Source organism: Epargyreus clarus, unplaced genomic scaffold (assembly GCF_041222505.1).
Source record: "Epargyreus clarus isolate Ecla_fem2 unplaced genomic scaffold, WU_Ecla_fem_2.2 ptg000001l, whole genome shotgun sequence".
Classification (NCBI taxonomy): domain Eukaryota; kingdom Metazoa; phylum Arthropoda; class Insecta; order Lepidoptera; family Hesperiidae; genus Epargyreus; species Epargyreus clarus.
The window spans coordinates 5752025-5778004 of NW_027332209.1; the positions used below are offsets into that span (position 1 = coordinate 5752025).

At 34.8% G+C, this 25980-nt stretch overlaps 1 protein-coding gene across 1 annotated transcript in view; it reads left to right on the forward strand.

The window, feature by feature from the left end:
• The first annotated feature begins 1951 nt into the window (after positions 1 to 1951).
• Positions 1952 to 25980, forward strand: part of LOC140757884 (fasciclin-2) — a 41450-nt gene continuing 17421 nt past the window's right edge. Inside the window, exon 1 of the mRNA XM_073093755.1 lies at positions 1952 to 2232. Coding sequence (XP_072949856.1) covers positions 2169 to 2232 — 64 coding nt within the window. The 5' untranslated portion in view covers positions 1952 to 2168. The remainder of the gene's footprint in view (positions 2233 to 25980) is intronic.

Below are 25980 nucleotides of genomic sequence, written 5' to 3' on the forward strand. Positions count from 1 at the left end.
CTGCTTGCGGCTAACCGCTATACTCGTGTCGGAAGATCATTGATATTCTTCACACGGTTACTCGACATAAAAAGTTTTAATTTATCTGCAAACACCGCCTTCATTATAAAAAAGTACAAACGAAACGTACTGTGGACTAGTAATAATTACTTAATAGTAATTGAAGCTTTTTTTTCAATAGAAATATAACACGCATAGGGGTTATATAGGGGATAGCCCCAAGTTGCGGGTGGTAAGAGTGGGAGCTCGAACCGCCCGTCGGCGACGTCGGGAAGGACGGCTGTATGTGTGGTCGCATACTTGGTGAGCTTGGCTCTCGCCACACCGTCTGGTGTGTACGACGGTGCCAAGCTCACCTGGGCGGAGCCCGACGGGGCAATGCGCTAAGAGGATTCCGGTTCCGTTTCTTTGGAGATCCCGGAGTCCTCTACCCAGCGCCGAGGACGGCCACCGGGGGGGTTTTAGTGCGGTAAAAGTCCCACATAACCAGGCGTCACTCCCATGACGTCGGGTACCTTTTGAAAGTTTCCGCCTCGTAAAAAAGGGGGATAGCCCCAAACTCCAACTTAAGGATGCATTACTACTATCATCATCATCAGCAACCCATTACTTTCTCACTCCAATAGCACACGACTCCTCTCAGAGAGGATTAGGTCATAGTCCACCGCGCTAGTCAAGTGCGAATTGGTAGACTTCACAGATCTTTAAAAAACTTAATTTATAAGATTTCTCAAGTATACAGGACTCCTTAAGATGTTTTCCTTCGCTGTTAAAGTAAGTAATAACTTAGGCTATCAATGCTTTTACTTTATTACTACTCCCAACTAAACTAAATTATTATATATCGTCAGTAACTCTATGGTGACCCACTGCTGGGCATCATCTCCTCGTGTTAGGAGTGCTGACTCGGCACTCGCAATTAAGGGAACTAGCACACATTGGTATATTTCATAAGTGTCCATCCGTATGAGTAAGTTGAAAGTAGTTTTAAAGTTGACTAATCCCAATGTTGCGTAAACGTAACAACTTGTGGAGTTTAAACGGTATGATCAATATTTTTTCTGACTATGAATTTCTTCTTTTGAATTTATACGTAACTAATAAAATTTAAAAAAAATGCTTTTATTTAAACCTTTGGGAATTAATGGGTTAAACCCCAAAGGCCTCTCTCCCAATATAAATACAATTATAGTAATTGCCCAAGACGTGCTTCGTCTTGCTTCAAACAAGTAATTATAATATGCACATAACATAAAAAACTAAATTTTACTCGTTGTATACATTTAATGCAACCGATTACCCTCTTATTTATTCCCAATATAAAAGCACTTTTTTTCTTAAAACTTTTGTTTACTCAACGTAACGCCACAGAAACATCAAAATTAAGATTGAAAGATTAATCCGAATATGGTTTCAAACAAACGATTAAGCCACGTTGCAGTTTTCACCACCCTTCTGCAAAGTGCTGCTCCCTTAGTGCTGTTCTTTTCAGTAACAAGAAACGATTTATTTAAGTGGGGAGAAAAACACATTGCTTGTTCATTTCCCTCCGTAATAAGATCCTAAAAATATTCTTGAAAGGGTGGATTCTGTGTAAAAAATATCATCGCATTAACAGAACAATAACGATTGAATGCACAGATAAGAGAAATTTAAGGAATATTTTCTTTTATGCCCAAAAATTAGAATTTCGTTACAGACGTTTTACGACAGCGGCGAGATACGGATTGCGCTTAACTACATTTTTCCGGTATACTTTTATTACAAAGAGACAATAAGCTCCCTTTTAAAGGAATTGGGATACCGTTCATTGTTCAAAGGCTATTTTTGGACAAGTGCTATACAACTTGTGACTGTTTCGGAAGCTTTTGCCATTAAGAGTGACATTCCGTAGCTAACGTATTCGAACTAAAAATAAGCGTGATGTTTAGTACAATGTGCGCTCAATTTTCTAACGTGCTAGTAGTGTCGTTCAAACTTCAAGTTTCGAACGCCAGTCGCGCGCTGCCCGCATACAGACAACCGCACATATCAATTAGGTCGCGCTTTAAACCGAGTTCCACATTCAAATCGGTTTTGTTTTTAAACGGGACAGATTAAAAACGCGGGAATGACAAGAGAGTTTTATCGTGTTTGATTTTTTTTACTGTTGTTGAATTTGTAACGAAATGGTAATCATGAACAACGTGAACATTTTTGCCGCTTTTTTGGTTTTGTTTTGCCTGTCGAAGGGTGAGTATTTTTTGTTTATTTATTTAGACAAAACCGTTGTTTTTAATAATTCCTGTGGCATAGGTATTTTATAATGAGTTTTTTATTTGGAAGTTTTTAAAAGATAAAAAAAGTATTAACAAAAAATTACAGAATAAAATATGTGTCATTCAGACATTTCCTGGACTTGTTGCAAGGATATGGAATAATTTCCTTTACCTTATTTTTTCGTAAAAGTTAAATTAAAAGTTGTACTCAGTGTTTCCATGCGTGATACATAATATTACATTTAATTTAAACTTGTAAGCGTTTTTAAAAAGTAATTTGATTTCCTCTACCCTACCGCCAATTATCGAATGCTATTTATAAAACTAATATTCATTGCAATAAAACGTATCATAGTTAGGTAGGTACAAACACAAATATGCAAAAGGAAACTTGTAAATAACTAGTTTCTTAACTACCTATACCTTATAATTATACAAATAATTAAATATAGGTACAAGGACTATATTAATTTGTATCGCATCACGTCAACAACAACATTGATACATAAATTAATATTGTCTTACGACTTTATAATATTGTTAAGTCTGGCTATCTTTTTATCCAGTCTAGTTCTTAAAACATACATGATATTACTACTACGGTGTAGGATCCCGGAAACGGCTAATTAATAACAAAATGTTACCAACATTTAAAAAGGTGATTCTCAAAAAAATATTTTTAATATCTAAATATATATAACTCATAGTGATCTTTCAACGCACAGCCCAAACCACTGGACGGATCGGGCTGAAATTTAGCATGCAGGTAGATGTTATGACGTAGGCATCCGCTAAGAAAGGATTTTGATCAATTCTACCCCCAAGGGGATAAAATAGGGGATGAAAATATTACTTCGTAACGCGAGCGTAGCCGCGGGCAAAAGCTCGTTATAAATATATTTCCCTTATTAACTTTATCGTTATTCATGAGATTGGCAGATCTACCAATAACATGATATAAAATATGCCTAATAACCTTGATTACCTTCATAATAATATTTCTACTGCATTTCAAATTGTTGTTTGCATATCTTATTCTACAGAATATATAAAAAGGTTACGTTTTATTCATAGATTAGTAAAGATTACTAACTCCTAACAAGAAAATGTAACCAGTTTTGTCAATTGAAATTGTCACTGTCATCTATTTTCGTGTTTGAAAAATATTTAAAAAATGTAGTTTTTAGATTATTTACTATTGAAACGATATTTCTCCGCACTTTTTTTTCGATTTCGTGTTTTTGCACCACTTGACTGGGCATGTCGGCATTGTTCCGCGTAAATTACACTATGACAGGTATTAAATGGCTGACAGAATTGTCAGCCGTTTAAGCCATTTAATCACTTCATTTATAAATTAAATTACATTTAAAATTATCCTTAATTAAATTACAAGGCGGTGAGATATCTATACTTTTTATGGTTGTAGTATGCAAAAGAAAATGCCATCAGAATCATGGTCAAAGGGAAACAAATGTTTTTTTTTAATTTACAAAATTTCAAGAACTTCACTATTTCATCAGTACACACTTCAATTTAGTTAATTGAAGCATTGCATCCCAATTTCACAAATGATTGATGCGTGGGTTTCATACAATCAAATTGATTGCCAAAACTATTATTCCGATTGAGAACCTCCAGTTTAATAGGATAGGCTACTTAAAAGGAATTATGATAAATTAGTCGGATACATAATTAATATATTAGAGGTAGGTATTTCAATATATAATTTCAATTTTACTACGCAATTTCTAAATAATCGACGTCCAAAATATTATTATGACGACTCGCTTGGCAAGGTAGCATACAAGTTTGACCCGCGATTCTAGGTTCGATCCCTGGTCAGATAGATATCTGAAATGAATTTAGGTAATACTCGTATAACAGTACAACTTACATGCGAACAATTACAATTCTACACATATTAACCAAAAATATGATTTGTTTCTGTAATGTTTTAGTAGTAAGGTCACATTTATTATTATATTTTGTTTCATATTAAAATGAAATTTGATTTTTGTTCTGGGCCTGGGTTTTTTAACTCATAAATGAAATTGTTCAAAATAAAACTACATCAATTTTTAAACCCACATTATATTAAAAATAATAGATCTCCACATACAACCAGTCTAAGGTTATTGGAAGGAATTCTAGTTTATTAAACGAGAAATTCTCTGAGAAAGATGAATAATGTTCTAAGATATTGCACACAGCTGTTGGCGTCCATATATTAATATTGTAACGTGTTAATATTATATATGTACGTTACCTACATGTTATTAATATCAATAGACAATTTATTTTACGTTCACTTCTTTTTGTATTGATCTTATATGTCATCATATTGAAGTAGGATTCGAGCATACAGTTCAGCTAATGGTAAGTGGCTACTGCCGCCCATACAAGCGACAGTTCATTAAGACACACGTCCACGACGATCGCTGATGAAAGGCGACGACAATCAGTAATCCTCAGCGACGTTCGTCCATATAAGCTATTGCTTGAGTATTTCAAAAGTATAAAATCAAATACTTATACGGTTCAACGTAGACCTCAGCGAGAAACAACGCATGGGAACCCTAGGATTACGGACGATATTGATTACAAATCTCCATGTGTAACTACTCATTAGGTTGACTACGCGGTGCCCTGTAGTTCCGGGACTAGAATAGGGCTACGGTATCCCCTGCCTGTCGTAAGACGCGACTAAAAGGGGTTTCCGGGGATGCGGACGGCATGAGTGGGATCTCGAACCGTCCAGTATGTACCCCGGGAAGGACGGCGGTATGTGTGGTCGCATACCGTCGTAAACACCAGATGTTGTAGGAGGAGCGAACGCTCCTCTAGGGCAGAGCCCGATCGGGGCATCGCGCTTGGAGGACTCCGGTTGTGTTCCCTCGGAGATCCCGGAGTTCTCCAACAAGCGTTGAGGACGGCCACCGGAGGGTTTTAGTGTGGTAAAAATCCCACATAACCCGGCGTCGCTCCCACGTCGTCGGGTACCTTTTGAAGGTTTCCCCCTCGTAAACAAAAAAAGTTTGGAAAATCCAAAAGTGCACGACTCATAATGCTCATTTAATTATGAAATATAAAAAAAAAAAAATATTTTTTATTAATTGCAATTAAACGACACTGAATTAATTAATCATTCGCATTCAGTGACCTACAATCGTCGATTAGAATTTAAAAAAAAAAAATAACTCAAATGATGGATTTTTTCACAAGTTACAGTGTTTTCAGGTTTCACATATGACGGACAGGAAATTTTTTTGACCTATTTTGGTGTTTTTTTCCAATTCTATTGCAGTAAATCAATTTTTAAAAAGTATGGAATTAATCTCCATTAAATTATCTCGACAATAGTATGCAAAACATCTTGATTCCGTGAACTATCAAGGCTATAATAATAAAAATAGCCGCCAAAATGAAGTGAGAAAAATTTTTCGATCGTAAAGCACTCTCTGATGCTTCGCATCATGAGTCGTGCAAAAAAGGTTGACTACGCGGTAGCTTACTACTACATAAAAAATAAATAGAGATATTTATGGCGACGCTATGATACAGCGAACTATAACTTCCTTAACGCTAATCAAAGCTTACCTAAGAAGGTAGATAGGCATAAAATAGGTCAATTATTGCCATCGACACAAATATCAAAGTGCAAAGCTTTCGCCTTGGCTTCAAGTGTTATTGACACTTTGACACGGTAGATGAGTACTTCAAGTGTGCTTCAAGTGAGCTTCATTTACGATCAAGGCCGTGTTGATAATGTCTATTTGAGAACCATTATGTAAGTGATATTCTCCTATATACATTACATAGGCATGCCAGCAGAATTCATTGTTATTAAAAAGCGTAACAGAATATGAAGGAAGCAAAGGCTTGTTCACACTAACGTATCTTAAAGTATGATGAAAATAATAAAGGTAAAAAAGATTTAACAAAAAATACAACCGGCTTCTATGTCACTACAAAGTAAAAAATAATTCAAATAAATGTTGGTTTAGTACATATTTCTGAAGTCGTCCAGTAATTCGTGTACATACATAGAAAAAAAAAAAAAGATACCGGCTGAATTGATAACCACCTCCTTTTTGAAGTCGGTTAAAAAAGAGGTATTGTTCGTCGTGGAAGGTACCACCGCCATACCTATTTCTAGCGTGAAGCGGTTCTTCCGTTTCATTGGAGGTGTGTGGTTGCCAGCTGACTTATATATGAGGCGTCCATCTTGATCTTTAGGAGAGGCAATGCATCTGTGATCGATTTCATCGTAGGTGAGTATTTCTTATGTCAGTCAGCCGGCTCTGAAATGCAAGAACTGTTTCAGCTAGAAATACTGATGCTGATATCGAACCCACCCCAGTCGAATAGTGCTTTTACTAACTTTCAACTAAAAACAATTAAATGGTTAACCGCTGGTGAATAAAATACTTTTATGCTAAACACCACACCCTTTGAAGTAATTATCACATGAACCATGCCCAGAAGTATAACAAAAGAAAGGTATGTAGCTTAGAAACCCAAGAATTCGAAACAACATAAAGACGATTAAATTTTATTTATACACTTTTACATGTTGTAGTACCCCATGTGATTTGACATTGACAGTGTTAAACGCTGCTGTGTTCTGGTTTGAAGGGTGTAGTAAGGGAGACACACTTTTGCGAGGCGTTCCACCTTAGTCCTCAGAAGTCGCCGTGCATCTGTGGCCGACCTCCGTTAGGAATATCTCATCCTATCTCGGGTTGATTACAGATGCCCATAGGCGGCAGTGGCCACTTACCATCAGGTGCACTGCATGCTCGTTTGCTCCTATATTATAAACAAATCCAAAAACCAAATCTCACAGTACATGCTCAGCCACGACAAAAAGATTGCAGTTATTTATAACTAACTTAGAAACGGATAATTTTGAAACAACAGGCAGGCGATTATTATTTATACATTTATAGACATTATTTACCATTGTACACAATCCTCTAGCGTTTCGCGTTCGGTCACCAACTAGTTGAGCTCGTTAAACGTACGTGACGTTATCAATTCCTAAAATTATGTGCGCTATTGGTGTCATGATGGCGGCCAATTAATATAGCTTAATGCACGCCGCTAAATGTTTCATCTTGAATTGTTTTGGATTATCTAAATGTTAGACGCTACTGATGCTGTAAGGCTGACCGCCTTTGGTTAATATTGCCTGAGTTAGAGTTGCGTTGTCGACTATGTTATTGTTTAAGCTATTGAGCTACTTAACGCCCGTAACTAATAATTTATATCTATCTAATTTTAACCCACCAATAATCGAAATTTGTCATTGTCTTGTATCTATGAAGAAATTGTCGCATGGCGATCTTTGATGGGCTAAACATTTCATAGATTGATTATTAATAATGTGTGTAAGCGTCAGCCGCTCGGGTGTCCAATCTGTGGCTTGAGTGGCATAATGTTTCATTTTAATTGAAATATCTGTCACCAGTCGTTTGTTTACGAGTATCTCTGTATAAATGCATAAGCTACTAAGTAGTTGCCAAGCAACTTTTGACAGTCATATTAATCACAACTTATTTGCCCCATAATGTAAATTAGATTGCTTTTACACCCTTTTACTGACACACAGGTACTGCTTTACGCTAGAAATAGTATGGCAATGGTTCCATCCAGGTCAAACCATACTGATTTTACCAACATCCAAAGTATATTTAAATTGTAGTGTAAAAAACCCTTTTACTACGTACGTGAAATGATACCTCTGAGAATAAATGAATGAATGATTGATTGAATGATAAATTGAATGCATGAATGAATTTAACTTACGAAGCTACACAGAAGCTTAAGCTATTTATTAATTGGTTTCGAATTCCCTGGCATTGGTCACATAAAACTAAGCGTAATATAATGCTGGTGTGCATGCGTGCATCTCTGCTCATGCATGGATCTATTCCGGATATATCTTAATCCGCATGGAGCCAACTATGATATCTTAATAGATACCTTATTCTATTACTTGTATAACGTACATTTCTATTATAATGTTGACAAAACAGTAGGTAGGTACCTGCTACCTACATGACTCGGATTATTTGTAGTATCAAAAATTGGATTTAATCAAAAAATTAAGTCATTTTATACTTCGTATTCGACAAACAAATATTTTTTTGTATTACAAATTACAACCGTGCTTATAGTAGATATGTCCAATTTTGGAAAAATAAGTCGTGATGTTGGTTCATAATCGCTAGCAGTGGTCATTTCTTACATCATTTCGATATGTGGAAGGTGGTAGAACCCTTTGTGATTCGACTCCGGCGGCACCACCGCCACACCTATTTCTACCTAATAACAGCAGTATTAGGCACTGCTGTGTTCCGGTTTGAAGGGTGTGGTAAGGGAGACAGACTTTTCCGAGGCGTTCCAGCGTAGTCCTCAGGGGTAGCGGCGCATCTGTGGCCGACCTCAGGTAGGAATATCTAATCCTATCTGGGTTCATTACAGATGTCCATGGGCGGCAGTAGCCACTTACCATCAGGTGGAATGCATGCTCGTCTGCTACTCTTATATTATAAAAAAAAAAAAATGTACTTGACCACAAATCAAACCCACGAACCTATAAGTATACATCAGTCACGAAGATCATCACGTACCTTATAATAATATGGAATTATGTCATAATCAAAAGGTCACAAAAACATAGCCAAAGAAAAAAATCGTAGGTAAATCTCCACAAGCCATGCGTGGGCGATGCATTCCATTGCCCAAATTAACCCAGTCTCATACTTACCACTCACATAATCTATTCAATTGGTTAATGCGTTTTTGGGACAACTTGACCGACGTTTGACATTACGATTGAGCCATCCTTGTAACAGTTATACAATAGTGTATGTTATATTGTTTGTTACGTTGTTATGTAACATACGTGCATACTTAAAACTTTAAAACGCGAAGCCAAATACAGTATAAAATATACTACAGTTTAAATAAACAGAATATCGTATATATAACATTCTCGTGTCACAATGTTGGTTACCGTACTCCTCCGAAACGGCTTTACCAATTTTCACCAAATTTTATATGCATATTCAGTAGGTCTGAGAATCGGCTACTATCTATTTTTCATACCCCTATGTGATAAGGGTTGTTCCTTAACATTTTTTTATTTATATGGCAACACAATGTTTGCCGGGTCAGCTAGTAGTACAATATAAGTAACGTATCCAACGTTATCTTATCTTAACAAAAATTGGAGAAAAAAAACAAAGCAAAATCCTAAAAGGAATTACAAACCGCTTTAGATAAAAATAAAACCTGTATTAAATTCGATTCTAAAATCTTAGCCGGTAATCGAACCATTTCAATTTTAAAAAAGGGCTAATCCTATGTAATTACTTTTGTTTGCCACTTACCCTTATTCTACAATGTAACACCATAGTTATTTCCATCGGAAATTAATTCATCCAAAACATAACATGAATTGTACATTATGATAATTATTTAGAGCACCTTTTGTTATGATTTAATTACAATAGGTCATATAAACGCAAATAGTGCGTTTGACATAACAACAGTTCATGTCTAATCGTATCATCCACCGTTTACCACAAACGCTTAATTATAAATCCGATGTAATTAATTAATCATGTCATATGTTACTTCAGCTTGATGAACATTATTAAGTGAATGTTGATATTGGATATGTTATATCTCTATTATTTAGTCAAATGGTAATGTTATGGTTAGGTACATATATGATGAGACTTCCGAGGAACTATATTCCTCCATCGCACCACTCGCCGAAAGATGAAGTTCCATCCACACCAATTGGACTCGCGGCAGTCCTCCACGATTCGGTTTGCACGGATATTCTTGCCACACACGTGCAAGATGTGGAATGAACTCCCTACTGAAGTATTCCCGGAGCGTTATGACATGGTGCTCTTAAAAAAAGGTGCCAATAAAGCTCCCCTTCAAAGCCGGTGATGCATTAGCGACTACACTGGTGTTGCAAAGGCCTGTAATCTGTGATATCTGTAATCAACCCCAGATAAGATTAAATTCCTACCTCAGATCGCCACAGATGCGCCGTTACCCCTGCGAAACAAAAGTGGCATGCCTTGAAAAAGTATATCATCCTTACCAAACCTTTCAAATCAGTACACAGCAGCGCTTAACTTGTTAGGGAGAAATAGAATTTCATGGATAGAGCTGTGCAAATTTAATTCGACATCATATAAAAAGTTTCTCTCGAAACATGACCAAACGAGCACGAATTCTACCGCTCAAAGTTCTATGCACGTTCTACGAGAATACAATGTTCCCCGAGCCATTGTCTGTATTTTTTAGTCTGAGCTCTATAGAAATGTTTCACTGGTGTGTTCTATTATAAAACTTGTATTGTGGCAAACTTATATGAGGCGCTTCTCTTCTCAGAGAGTAACTCATATTAATTTTACTTTATGTAGACCTTATACCTCATTTTAAACTATTTTAAATGGATTTCTATTTATTAACCGACTACATAACTCCTAAGTTAAATATAATGTACATTTTAATAACATGAAAGTTACAAATGACCATGCAATCCACTCGATTATACGTGGCTCCCTTAGCACACCTTTCAAACTTGAGCTGTTGAACAATGCCATTATTTATCACAAATAGGTGTGGCGGTGATGCCTCCTGAGTCGAACCACAACGGGTTTAACACCTTCCCTTCCCTTGAAGGTGCTCTAACATGATCCATATTAGGACAGAATCCAATTAATATTATATAAAGTGCATGATCATTTGCTATTTCACCAAAATAAAGCTGGCATCAAACGTGCTACGATACTCCTACAAAATAACAAGAAATGACATCCCATCGAAATAAAATTAGACTACAAAAGAAAGTATCAGATTTACTGTAGCCCTACAAATTGAATAGGTCACACGTGTACTCATATGTATTGGTATGTATACGGTCAATGGACACGACAATTTTAATTTATGAGTACTGACTGCTCCCATTACGCTAATGTTATGGGGTGTTAAACTACGTTCATTTAAAAAAGCTAGGAAGGAATTGTTATTGATCATGTTTATCGTAACATTGATTTTTTTATGATTTTTTTTTTATCTCAAACATGTTAATTTATTATTTAATTTACATTTAATTATTTATAGTATTAACCTAACGAAACAAGTACAAAGAGAATATATAAAACAAGTTTTAAAATACTTTTAAAAATATTTAAATATAAGCTTCATCCAATTTTTTTAAGAAAGTTTCCAACAACTGGATTGATTTACGTTTCAAATTTATTTCAGAACAAGATTTTACCAATTGGTAATAACTCGTGTATAACTTCTTCTCCCTATAACTGGACTACTAATATTATATATGAATGCGATACTACCTACACCAAGACATTTCTTATAAGATTTACATACAATATATTATATTATTACTACATTGAATTTGACGTGTTAATAAGTATAAATGATTCATGTATCGTTCTAATTAATAAACAATAAATAAAATAAATAAATTACGAGTACAGTGGCTGAAAAAATTAAATCGTGAAGTGTTATAATATACCTTTCTTAATGAAATATAATTTCACACCTAAACCTTATTCTAAAGAACTTAAAATCCGTCCAAAAATTAAATTCGAAGTGAAATTCATTTATGAATTTCATTTATCTGATTATCAAATTAACTTTGAAAACTTCGCTCATAGACGATCGCACTTAAAGTTTCAAGAAGCCATCCACAAATACTTTGCCCTTAGCAAGGCGATGACGGGCTGTCAGTAGATTAATTAGCTGTCTATTACAAGCGCCTCTAATAGGAGTACCTATTAGAGGTGATCGTGTTGCAATATTAGGGAATTCTCGGAGCCGTAACATAAGCTGAAATACGAGTAATATAAGTAGGTAGGTTGATTAGACAAACATTACAATAATTAGAAAGAAAGAAAGAAATAACTTTATTACGTAATGCATTGTACACACACATGACCACGAAAAAATATCTTGATTAATTACAAAATAGTGGGATATAGCTAAAGAACACTATAGATACTTAATATAGCAACACAAACGAAAAAATAAATACGATAACTAAATAGATGCGTTCCTGCATATCCCTATGCTTGTATGTATACATTGCATACGGAAAAGGCACTCACTCAGCATTGATGCCATGGTGTGTTGCACCACGGCGCTGATTTTCAGTGAGCCCACAGAGTGACTCACGGATATGCGTACAGTGATGAGAAGTAAGGTGTAACACGTTAGCAGCTGAATTCCAATTAATTAGAAGATTGGAGTAGCAAATGAGCGTGCAGTCCATCTGATGACCGCCCTTGGATAACAGAAACCAACTCCATTCAAAATACGGATTCTATCTGAAGCCAAAAACCGATGCGTTGCCGCTGAGAACTGAGGTCACCTCATATGTAAGATAAAAAGATCGAGTAGATTTGAAAGTTTTTCCCCAAAAGAAATACGTCTTCAGACAAAGTACGTAAAAACCCTTTCTAGACTCATAGCCCTACACTAGGATTCCTTGTGCCATGCATGCGATGGACACACACAAAGACGGATACACAAACACTCAGACCCAGAACAGGTATCTACATTAATTATCCAGATATCAGTCGCACCGGGGATCCAACCAGGACCCTCTGCGGGTCAGACTGGCATCGGTATGGCGACCACTCCACCACGGCCATCACATTAGTATTATCTTCAAACTAACCACTTTTGGCTACTAGCTGTGCCCCGCGGTTTCAACCGCGTTAAAAAGAAACAGGGGCAAAGCTAGTTCTAAAATATAAGTAGCCTAAGATACTCCTTATTACATAAGCTACCTGCCAATAAAAGCCCCGTCAATATCGGTCCAGCCATTTCAGAGATTAGCCAGAACAAACAGACAGACAGACAAAAATTGTAAAAAAAAATTTTTTGGTGTATGTACCGTATGTATGCATATGCATGTAGGAAAAAGCGGTTATTTCAATATTGAAAACAGACACTCCAATTTTATTTTTAAGTATACATTCACAAAACTAAGCATGTTTAAAACTCACAATTAATTAAAACTACACTAAAACTGTTTGTCCAGTGCATTCAATGCTGGCGTGACGTGTTCCCTATTCTTGTTTTATTTTGATGGACACTGATTAATTCGTCATACAACCCAATGTCAAAGCGTGTCAACAGTGTTATCCAGCGTTATGAAATTAAACAATGGATGGATTTAGAATGGGTGGTCTGAGTTGAGTATAATAATTGAGGTTTGCCTGGGTTGTTAGGACTATAAGACTATTAAAAGCTTTTTATAGCCATAATCTCATACTAGAGTTCTTTATTTCTTGAATGCCATACAAAAAATTCCATTTCGATTCACCACACTATCTCGGATTGACTGACCTTTGATATATTTCAGAACTACTAATAAGTTGTTAATAACCTTGGTTATAACCAATTTTACACCAAAAGAGATGGCCGTAATAAACTTGATTTTTTCATGATTCTAAAGATCTATAAAAAATTAAATAATCTTTCATGACAGACAATATGACCTAAATTGTTAATGCTCTAATTATTAACATAGTTATACCATTTTTAAGGTATATTTTAAGAATAGTAGCCTCTTTGAGAGCCTCTTGCACCTTCTTTTTGGCAAAGCCGGTGGAAGATTGACAACTCTTTTGGTGTTGCAAATGTCCATGGGCGAGAGTAACTACTTTAGTACCATCAAGTAGCCGTCTGCTTGCTAGGTTTGATTATAACAAATTTCTACGGTAAATCTATGATGGCATTATCCTTATTTAAATTAATTTCAACGGTCAAGTATTTCTTCGATAATGTATAAATATGATTACATTATTAACTTTTGAAAGGTGGTAGAACCCTTTGTGTTTCGACTCCGGCGGCACCACCGCCACACCTATCTCTGCCACATAACAGCAGCGTTAAAAGTTGGAAAATTCCGTCTCCCTTACCACACCCTTCAAAACGGAACACAGCAGCGCCTATCACTGCTCGTTCTGATTTGAAGGGGTGGTAAGGGAGACATACTTTTCCGAGGCGTTCCAGCTTAGTCCTCAGTTAGGAATATCTAATCCTATCTAGGGTTGATTACAGATGTCCATGGGCGGCAGTAGCCACTTTCCATCAGGTGGATTGTTCGTCTGCTTCTCCTATATTATAAAACAACTTAATCAATCGTTCTTAATTAAAAGCCACTGACCTTGATATAAAACCCACTTATGTGGAAGAATCCGCCGGTGTTCGATAAGTCCCTCATAACCTACATTTAGGTATTAGGTAGGCTGAATCTAGATTTTGATGATGGCCTAGTTTAAGGCCTATATCTTGTGGATTTAGTAGATATATTTTAATGAAGGTCTCGTAATTCGATGAGCTTTCTGATTTGCGTTTCACTATAATAAATCAATGCCTTGGTGTATTATGATTGGGTTGGATTTCTAATCAAGATTGGATAGATTTAGGCTGTAACCCGTCACGTTGGTGGAGTGATAGACTTGATATACCTTTGTGAATATTATCAGTAAAATGTCAGGTTTCTATGTGAGGAAAGACTAATTTTACCTTTACCTATATTAATCCCTACCTATGTTAATATTTATATTGTCTGCAATTAAAAAAAAGAAAACTTTAAATAATTATGAGCAAAGGTTGCCGCTACGAAACAGCGAAGAGTAAGTATAAAAGAAATGTTTCTTTTCGCGTTAAATACATCTTACTTTTAACATCGGATTTAGATTAGTTTTGATGATTTGGCTGTTTTAGGAAGCTAGATGACGATCAACTCTATGAGCTGCTCATATTTCAGGGCCGTCGCAGCTACACGAGAAACATCGAAGCTAAATTATTAGCTCTTGACCCTAGTATGCTTGGGCCGTAATACATAATTTAAAAATAATCCTGTTGAGACTTTTTATAAACTCACTCTCTTTGTTAAAGGACCGAATTGAATTTAAAGGTTAATGCTAAATGCATATACGCATATTAACGAAACGGGCGCTTCTTACAAAAAACAAAAACTAACACAAAGCAGGTAAACTATTATGGAGAGTGAAGCAACTGTTGTAAACGACCACATTTCCGTCCCCTTGAATTATCGGTTCGTTAGTAGAAAAGCATCAGGAACGCAGACCTATACGATTTAATGTTATTTCTCCCAAGTGGAGGAATTAGCACATTGGAAAACCAGGGGTGGCAACCGCCCCTTGCCAATCACATTTTTATGGCCTAAACGCACATATATCGAAAATAGAATTCGAAAAACATGCAAGGTTAGTGAAATAATGTGTTCGGCCTCTTATCGCCCTAAAATTATAATCCCGTAATACATTTCATAGTGATATTTAAATTAAATCCAAGAATTATAACTCTTATGTGTGACTGTACATACTCAAAACTAATTACGTAATTTTTATATTTTGCCCAACATCAACCCATTTTATTCCAATGCTGGGGAAAGAGGATTTAGTCAGAATTAGGAGGATTTGGCACCTAAAGTGCGCATTGAATACTTCATACACATTTGCAAATTATAATATATTTTTATCTATTCCATATTGACACTGAAATATGTCTTTAATATTAAAAATGTAACAATTACGTAACTTAACTGACATAAAATATCAAAGAACATTATCGGTGTCCGTAATGTATTAAATATTAACATAACATTATTTCAAGAATACATGAAAATAGATACTCCAATATTAAATGGAATAGCTATGGAAGCTAATACTTGATGCTCTAAGCTAAGACGCCGTTGTCTTAGAATCGTAATTACTGGTCTACAAGACCCAAGGGAAGCCGACCTAACTACATTCTACCAAACATGCGGTTTCTGTTTGAGATTGCTTGGATCTATACACATTTAGATATGCTATTTGATATTGGCTTCCTTTGGTTCTAATCTTCAGGAATAATTTAAATGCAAAATTAAAGTACCTACGTAGATATTTTTTTTGAATTTGGAACACTTTTATATATTAAAGATTATCATGTTTGCCAGGAGTTTATAACATTATCTTATATATAAAATTCTCGTGACACAATGTTAGTTACTGTACTCCTCCGAAACGGCTTTACCGATTTTTACCAAATTTTATATGCATATTCAGTAGGTCTGAGAATTGGGTACTATCTATTTTTCATACCCCTAAGTTATAAGGGTTGTTCACCCTTAATATTTTTTATTTATATGGCAACATAACGTTTGCTGGATCAGCTAGTATCAGATAAAAGTGTTTCATAATTGAGTTTAAAGAATAGCAGTGATAACCTAGTGGTTAATAAACTCAGCCCCTTGATCGAGGGGTCTAAGGGTTCAAATCCCAGGCTCGATTTATGTGCGTATTAGAAATTAAATATCACATGCTTAAAAGGTCAAGGAAAACAACGTGAGGAAACCTGAGAAATCTTAAAAAAAAATTTCAAGGGTATGTAAAGTCTAGGCCAGCGCGGTGGACTATGAACCAGTGCTCAATCCTTCTCAATCCGAGAAGAGACCCGTGCCCAGCAGTGGGACAGTTCACAATAAGGATGAAGTGAGTTTAAAGTTCTGTTAAAATAATTTCAGATATTTTTTTGTTATAACATTGCAATTAAAAACATTGCAACAAACCTGTACTTTATCGAATAAACTGAGCTTTCTAACGAAGTAAAAGGACATAGCGCAGAAATTCCAATAAAAAATGGACAAAGGTTTTACAAATTCGGATATTTATTAGTGTTCCTCCGCTCGACGTTTATCAAAGAAACGTTTGTATTTTTTTATAAACGTCGACACAACAAACCTTTAGGAATAACTTCGATATAACTACCCTTCTTCCATATACTATTATATCTTATATGTTTGTGCACCACGACTTGTGTAGATGCCAGATAATTACGTGAGATACTAATGCAAATATTAGCACCCGGCGCTTGTCTATTACAACCTCCGTATTCTGCTTGATACCAAATGCTACCCATTGTACTCTGTGTATATCGTATACTAAGTAGCTTCTATTATTCCTTGTTACGCTGAACCAAGTTTAAAAATATGACGTTGTTTCAGGAAGTCGTTATAAAGGGTTTCTAAGCGCTAATATTAGACGTGTGACCAACTTTCTTTCGTGTGACAAATTGTTATTCGTCAAACTACTAGAGTGATTACATAATTTTTAACAAACTACTTGAATGAATATAGGTATGTAGGTGTTTAAAGAAGTATTTTTTTTTATTTCGATTGTTTTGAGAAATTTCATACTTCAAGCTTCATAGAAAAATATTAGGGCTAAAATATTGTCGAAATTTAAAGTGTGTTTAAGACAGAAATGTAGAAATAATTTTCCTTCTTCTGACCCGTGATTGTAGGTTATCATGATAAGGCACTTGTTTCACTAATAAAGTATAAATATAATTTTATACATTTATTTGCCAAGAGAAAAATACATATTTTGGATCAATGGTTACCAATTTTCATCAACACATTTAACTCATACTAAATATAACATACAGAGATTACATATGCATATTGCATATATGTATATATATACATATATATATACACATATATGCAAAAGATTTATGTTAGTCGTTATGATGAGTTTATTTATGTTAGATATAAGATTAAACAACATTTAATGAATAGTGAGGACATAAATCTTTCAGTGTATCGAATTCTTTTTTAAGTGTTTTAGATATCACTTTAAATCTTTCAAATTATAAAATATTTGAGCTAGTCATCATTTTTCATTATCATTCTATTGGCAACTTAAATTCAATATTTTTTTACAAACCATCATGTTATTATGTATATGAAATAATTGCAACTAGCATCATAACTACTAATACGAATTTCACAGAAAAGAGAACAAACAACCGAGCAATAATTTGTTAATAAGTTACAATACAATACAATACAAAAATGCTTTATTGTACACCAAAGAATACACGAAAAATATACATAAACATAATGAACGGTAGATACAACAGGCGGTCTTATCACTTAAAAGCGATCTCTTCCAGACAACCTTAGAGTTGTTGAAAGAAAACAATATACATATATGCAAGAAATACAGGTAGGGGTGTACAAATGTAATACATACCGACTCGAAAATTATCTTTGAACATATCAGCAGCTAGTGTAGAAGGTGAAGAAAGTAAGGGATAGAAATAGTGGTAATACGGAGAATAGGAAAGAAGGATAAAGTAAATACATACAAATAATAATAATGTTTTATATATGCAGCAGGTTAACGTGTCAAGTAGAATTCCTTCACTTGTCTTTTAAAAGAATCTAGTGACTGTGCCCGACGGATAACAAGTGGTAAGGAATTCCATAGGCTATACTTATATCAACGAAAAAAATAACTAAGGAATAATGCAACACATTATCAAGAATATCTTTTACCGCCACCATAGATTAGTAAAGATTACTCACACCTAACAAGAAAATGTAACCAGTTTTGACTATTGAATTGTCACTGTCATCTATTTTCGTGTAAGAAAAATATTAAAAAATGTAGTTGTTAGAGCAGTTACTAATGAAACAATATTTGTCCGCACTTTCTCTTCGATTTCGTGTTTTTGCACCTTAAGTGCACATATCGGTTTAGCGTAAATTACACCATGACAGCCATTAAATGGCTGACACATTGGTGCCATTTAATGGCTTCTTTCAATTACAAGGCGATGAAATATCTATACTTATCTATGACCGCCACTCGCTTAACTGTTTTATATAGAACGTGTGTCTAAATGTAAATTCATGACATTTCAAACTTGTCGTTTATATTCAAATATATTCAGGCTAAAGTTGGAAATAAAATCTTGACATCATTTTCTTATGTTAACTCTTGCCTTCAAAACGATTCCACTGAATAGATGTTATTTTTTCCATTATGTTAATTATTCGAAACGTACAACGTTTTTTTCTTTGAATATTCTTTCTTTACGTATTTTACTGAAGAGTTGCTATAGAAATTATTAACATTCGTATTTATTTAAGCTCAGATTTGAAAAGTATCAAAGAGTCGCTTCAACTTTACACAGCAGTGAAGGTGAGCGATTATCATAATGATATTCTTATTATATGAAATTTAGAACTATTGTCCTTTCGTTGTTAACGTAAAATGTTTACTTGCAAACCATTTTATATTCCACTGCTGGACACGGTTCTCTCACCACAACCTAGAAAGCCTTAGAAGCCTAGCGAAATCCACGATAAAATATTTATCAAAATATAAGTACTATATAGTTTATTTCTTAATTTTTAAGACGGTAGAGTTCTTTTTAGTTAATAATCGTTGACACTAAAACGATTTGCCTTACAGCAACACCAGCAACTGCCAACAGCAGTATTAATCGGTACTATATACTTCAACCACTTACCATATATATTTCAATTAACACTAGTTGAAAAACATATAGTTCAAAAAACTATAAAACACGCTTTTATGATAAAATCAACTAAAAAGTATAAAATAATTTTCAATCTAGGAATTAATTAAGGAACAGTAAATAGTATAATTGTGAGTAAAGCATGGAAAGCATTTATCAGTTTTCGAAAAGCGCTAGATCTTCTCTAAGGCGCTCGAACAATCTCGCCTCGAAAATCGTTAATCCTGAGGATGTTAATAAGGACAATGGTACAAAATTATTAAAATCGTGTATTGTCATCAGTTTCTGATAATTCAAGTTCAAGTTCAATTAACGTTCAAATTGGATACAAGCTAATAAAAGTGCGTTAAATATATATTATAAGGTACCTGCGTACCAGTTAGCGTTCAAACTTAGTCCTCGGGGACAGCAATGTATTTGTAGCCACCTCTTTACGTATCTCTTTAGATATTGAAGGTGGTAGAACCCTTTGTGGTTCGACTCCGGTGGCACCACCGCCACACCTATTTCTGCCTAATAACAGCAGTGTTAGGCGCTGCTGTGTTCCGTTTTGAAGTGTGGTAAAGGAGACATACTTTTCCGAGGCGTTCCAACTTAGCAAAAAAAGATATGTGACACATTTCATTTTAACAATTCATAACCCGTGTTTCAAAACAATTCGTTTAACATTTTTCATCTGGAACAATAGCCTTAATCATTACGGCCTTGAGAGCCACTAAACATCTGCGGAATTCAACGCAACAACCAATTCCCAGCATAATTTATATAGGTCATACACCATGCATCATAAAGCACCATATTTGAGTTTAGTTATTACGAAGAAAAGAAGAATGTTGCTGTTAAACAAGTAAATACCATATTAAAATATACTGATAAAATGACAAATAGTAGGGAAGCCCAAGAGGGAATTTCGGGAGTGTCTCGAGCGCAACAGACTAAGAAATGAGACTAAGATAGGAGTCAGGCTAATCCTAGTCTGGCTCATTTTTTTACATCTTTGGAACCCTCTAGAATCTGAACCCCCCGCTGAATCGAAAAATATCATATAACCTTTTGTTCATTCTAACGACTAATCTACACAATTGTATAGGTCCCAATGACGCTAGAGTTTGTACACATTTAGCATCATGGGCTCCCCTATTAATCAGATAGATGAGACAACGATATTGCATATTTCCATATATATGCGTAAGGTGGTAGAATCCGTAGTTCGACTCAGTAGGTAGCCTAGTTATGCGTCCAGATTGTAATTTATACAAGCGAGCTAAATTAGTTGATTCTCTTAAACCAAAACAAACATCTAAACTAGCTTCTTCCTCATCAGATGGATCTTAATAAGCCACTCATCTCTTGTTGGCAGTGACATAACTAAGGAATTAAATCAGTTAAATTGCCGTAAAAATAAATACCCTTGACAATCCTGGTATGTACCAAACACGACTGTGTTTAAAATAGTTGTGATGTCAGTTGTTACCTCATGAAACATTGTGGACGTCTTTGAGCAGTGCCTCCTCTGCTTAATCGAGAGGTACGATCCCTCTTTGGTTTTTCTTACTTGTGTATGTTATCACTTATTTAACGGTGAAGGAAGACATCGTGAGAAAACCTGAAGTCTACCAAGTCGCAGTTGGCCAACACAGTGAGCTATGGTCTAAAAACCTCTCACTCAGAGAGGAGATCCGTGCCCAACAGTGGGTCAAATAATGGGTTGGCGACGAAATTTTTGTACGAATTATAAAACCTTTGAAAATCTTGACAAGTTCCGAGCAAGACTGTGTTCAAAATAGTTGTGATGTCAGATGTTATCTCTTTGTTTTGTCTTTGAGTAGAGGCCGAGGTTCGAATCCCAGACAAGTACATCGGATTTTCGAAACGATGTGCGTTTTAGTAATCATTTATCATTTGCGTAAACGGTGAAGTAAAACATCATAAGGGAGGAGCGCTATGGACTATGGCTCAAATCTTTCCACTCTGAAGAGAGTCCTGTGTCCAACGAAGACAGTAATGAGTTGATGACGGAATTCTTAAGAATACCTTTGAAAATCCAGGCAAGTACCGAACACGACTGAACTCAAAATAGTTGTGATGTCAGATGTTATCTCCTGAGTTCTTTGAGGGTAAGGTTACGCTATTCAAAGAGCCCACGTGGAGACAATTGGGTGAGTCACTCTGTCGTAAGTTTACTCATTCCTGTAAACGGAATGTGAACTGATTCGACCATGGTTAGTCACTTCCTTCAAAAGATATGACGGCTTACATGCTTCTTATTATGTGACGTGGAAAAGGATGGTTTCATTTCCCTTTTTCTAGATAAATTGAAATGTCTATTTTGTCTCGAAGTACCTGCTACTTTATTTGAATTTTCCTCGGACTGTTTGCACTCTTATATTTTTAACCACATCAAATTGCGTGATTGGGCGTTAGACAAATTTTTGAAAGCCTAAGTGTATACTAAATGAAATGTTTCCGCGTGTTTTATCCCATATCATAATTCGATTATTTCATATAACATTAAATTTATTTTTATTATATTGATCAACTAGAAAATAGAAGCATTATTTTACTTTTTGAAAGTCAAAACGTTGAGATGCGCAAGATATTTCAAATAAAAATTCATATGTTGGGAATGGTTTGCGTTGCCACTTCTAAAGATGGAGATAGTCGCCTTAGATGTAAGTCAGTAGAAACCATACCCTTCCATCGAAACTCAAGAATATTGCGGTGGTATCCTGTTGAGAACGGTAGTCATTCTACTACTCTACAAGCTTTATTCTTAAATTACGAATTTAAACTGTACCCTTACTGTACCCTTAGTATTCCAATCAGCGCCCCTAGCGGAATGTATCAGAACTGATTGGAAATATATGGACAAATAAGTAAACAAATACAAAAACAGTCATTTTTGTAAAAACGTAAAAACTTATACTAAAGGTCAATACTAATTACTAAACAAAATCAAAACCATAAATCATTCGCTCGTAAAGTCCAACATCTGCATCACATAACAAAGACGATAACCATATTAGTCATAAACCACGCTATAACTATAAAACATGTTTACATCAATTCCTCTACCTAGATTATACTTTATCTCGCGTTTTCACGTCTAGTCCAGGGAAATTGTACACTTTACACTTCTGGCTTTTGTTTGATTTCTTCAAAGACTTAAAAGTAAACTATCAAAATTATTAGTATTAAAGGTGATAGAACTCTCAGTGGTTCGTCTCCGGCGGCACCGTCGCCATGCCTATTTTTGCCTAGTAACAGCAGTATTAAACGCTACTATGATGTGGTTGGAAAGGAGACATACTTTTTCGAAGCATTCCAGCTCCGTTACCAGACATACCTACTTGGTCACGGGAAATATAAGCTTTTTATGTTCTAGTCCTTTTTACATCATTCATTCGATTACTAAATAGTTATTATCTGATTTGATAATAAAATTATAGATTCTGTATCATGATGGGCTCTAAAGACAAAGCAAAAAATATTATTTTACACAATACAGCATCCGTTAAACAACTGAGAACATTAAAAAATGTAGAGAGTTTATAAATACAATAATTTTTATTCTTAGGATTTCTTGTTAGAGCAATACATAGCTCTGTAAAATTTCAAGTGTCTCGGAGGTTTAGGAATAAATTGCAGAACCCTGATTAACAGGACGGGTGCGGGTAGTGAAGTATTATGCCAAATATGAATATTTATATATTCGCCGGTAATCAAGTAATCATTTTAAAACCGTCGTAGGTATTACACATATTATTAGATTATAGCGATAAGTGTGGCGATCACGAGAACGGTTGCCATACAATTCTGTGTGTCAGGGGTTCAATGTAGATCGAAAGAAATTCTACATATTAGACATTATCTTATTTTGATCTCAGGTCAGTAAAACTTAAGCAGGTTGATTTTATTAGTACCGGGCGTAAATTATTAAATAAAGTAAATCTATGTATATTACGGTTTTCGTTTAGTGTATGTCCCATATCCATGAGTCATACAATAATCGCCGCTATAATAGCGCCGAAACAGTACGCAAAATTGAATACATATTTTATACGCGGCTTCTATTTATTTCTTCATTCTAAACCCATAACACAGTGTAACTGCCGGTCATAATTACGGGATAGTAAACTATGAAGCGTGTTTCCAGCTATTGTTTCCTTATATCCATCCTATTGTTCAACCATCTACGTTTTTTGTTTGATTTATGTTGTTAAGAGCCTGAAATCTGTTATAACATTGAATGATGGTATTTGAGAGAAAAATAATACTTGTATTGTTTTGTGTAGGTTGAAAATAACGTAGACAATATTGATAATTAAGCCTTGAAATTACCATATGTGGGCAGTGTGTGGGTGTCCATCCATTTTGACAGATCTGTTTTTTAATGGCTATAAAATTTCCATATTCAACAACTATCAATTAAACTTCGATCTTTTAATTATAAATTTACTTATTTGATGAGTTTAATATGAGCTTTAATCGCTCGATAAAGTTATTTTCATATAGATACATCATGTCATATAATATAATGGTTGTGACCCTAAAAGACACGTTACTCATTCCCTCCTATATTAGGCATGAACATAAGTTGTATATTTTCATATACAATTAGTAAAAATCTGTTATTATGACATAACAGACACTTTAATTTTATTTATCTGTATAGATCACTGTTATCAATCCATACATAATTATGAACGGAAACATTAACAATTTCAAAAGTGGAACGTATCCTATTTATAAAATCCGAAAGTATGAGATCCATCGAGAGATGAATGGTGAAGCTTGAATAGTTTTATGACTCCAAAAGTTTAGTATCACTGCCATCATTTCTTGTTTACAAACATCAAAGTGGGACTTACGTACGCTCTCAGATACTGTAAACATTTGGCACATATTGCTTCCCCGAAAAGCGTATGAAGTAACTACAACACATTAACGGAATAAGCAATATAGGTATGAGAAATATATAATTTGTGCAGCTTTTAGGTATTATGAAATAAATAAACGTGTTCTAGTTAACACTACAAGCCTAATCTAATACCATTAAACGAGCAATTTTTGTATATATATTTATATCAACGATCTCGGAAACGGCTCCAACGACTTTCTTGAAATTATGTATTTAGGGGGTTTCGAGGGCGATAAATCAATCTAGCTAGGTTTTATTTTCAGAAAATGTCGTATTTTTGTTTTATTATTACAACACCGAGCAAAGCTCGATCATCCAGGTACTTGCAATGAATGGTTCAAATAAACATAGGTACACATTGACGGTCTCTATCGGAACTCTACAATTTAATAGCTTAGTACTTTACCTATTGCTTTACTTTGATTTGCACAAAAATCCTCCTCATTTGTTATCATTGAAACACGTATTTCATCGCGACAGTCGTAGTATTAAATATGATTTGATTTGAAGGACTGACTTAGATCATATGAAGACTGGTGGCTAGATCTTTCATGGGTATTCGCTACTACAATAAAATACCCGACCACATTTTGAATCTCACAGAAAAAAGTTCAAACATGTCGTTAAACAAACGCTAAGTAAAGTGATTATTTGACTAACAAAACGGTGTGGTCTGAAGTAGTTCCAGCTCCACATGTACCATTAGGTTAAGTTTAACATTGTAAAAAACATTTTTTTAAGAGATGTGTGTCATGGAGTTTTTTTCGCCGCTTCTCCATAACGAAACCCCTTGTGAAGTGGTGGTAGTTGTATTGACATTCAAAAAGTGCTCTGTAAAGAACCTCTTTGAATAATTTTTTTTTTTTTTTATTTGACTTTTAACGTAAGTAATACGTAGATAAATTGCGTTGAAATTAAAGCAGTCCTGGTAAATCTTTCTTACCTAAAATTACAATAAGATTATGCTTTTATGAAATTACGAAACTTTCAGAAGAAAATATCTTGATGTCATCAATCAAGTAAGTTGAATTCGATAAGTTAGCAAAACTTGAACATGATAAGAATCTTAGAATCTTCACATTGAGATGTTATAGACATATTTTACGTAACTCCAATATTTTTCCACGAAGAATCATCCACTTAGTTATAAAAGATACTTCGCCGCCTTGAAATTGAATGAAGCCACAAATGCCTGAGTTGTCAGTTGTCATTTTTTTAATTCTTGACAAATAAAAACTATTTTTGGAGAAAATTTACGAATAAATAACTAATACTGCGTAATTTACATAGTAAATAAATATGTATTTCAACTATTTTGGGGACATTTTAGCACGGAGACGGCAAAACTTTTTTACGCAACTATTTCCATTCTAAAAACTGGTTACATAT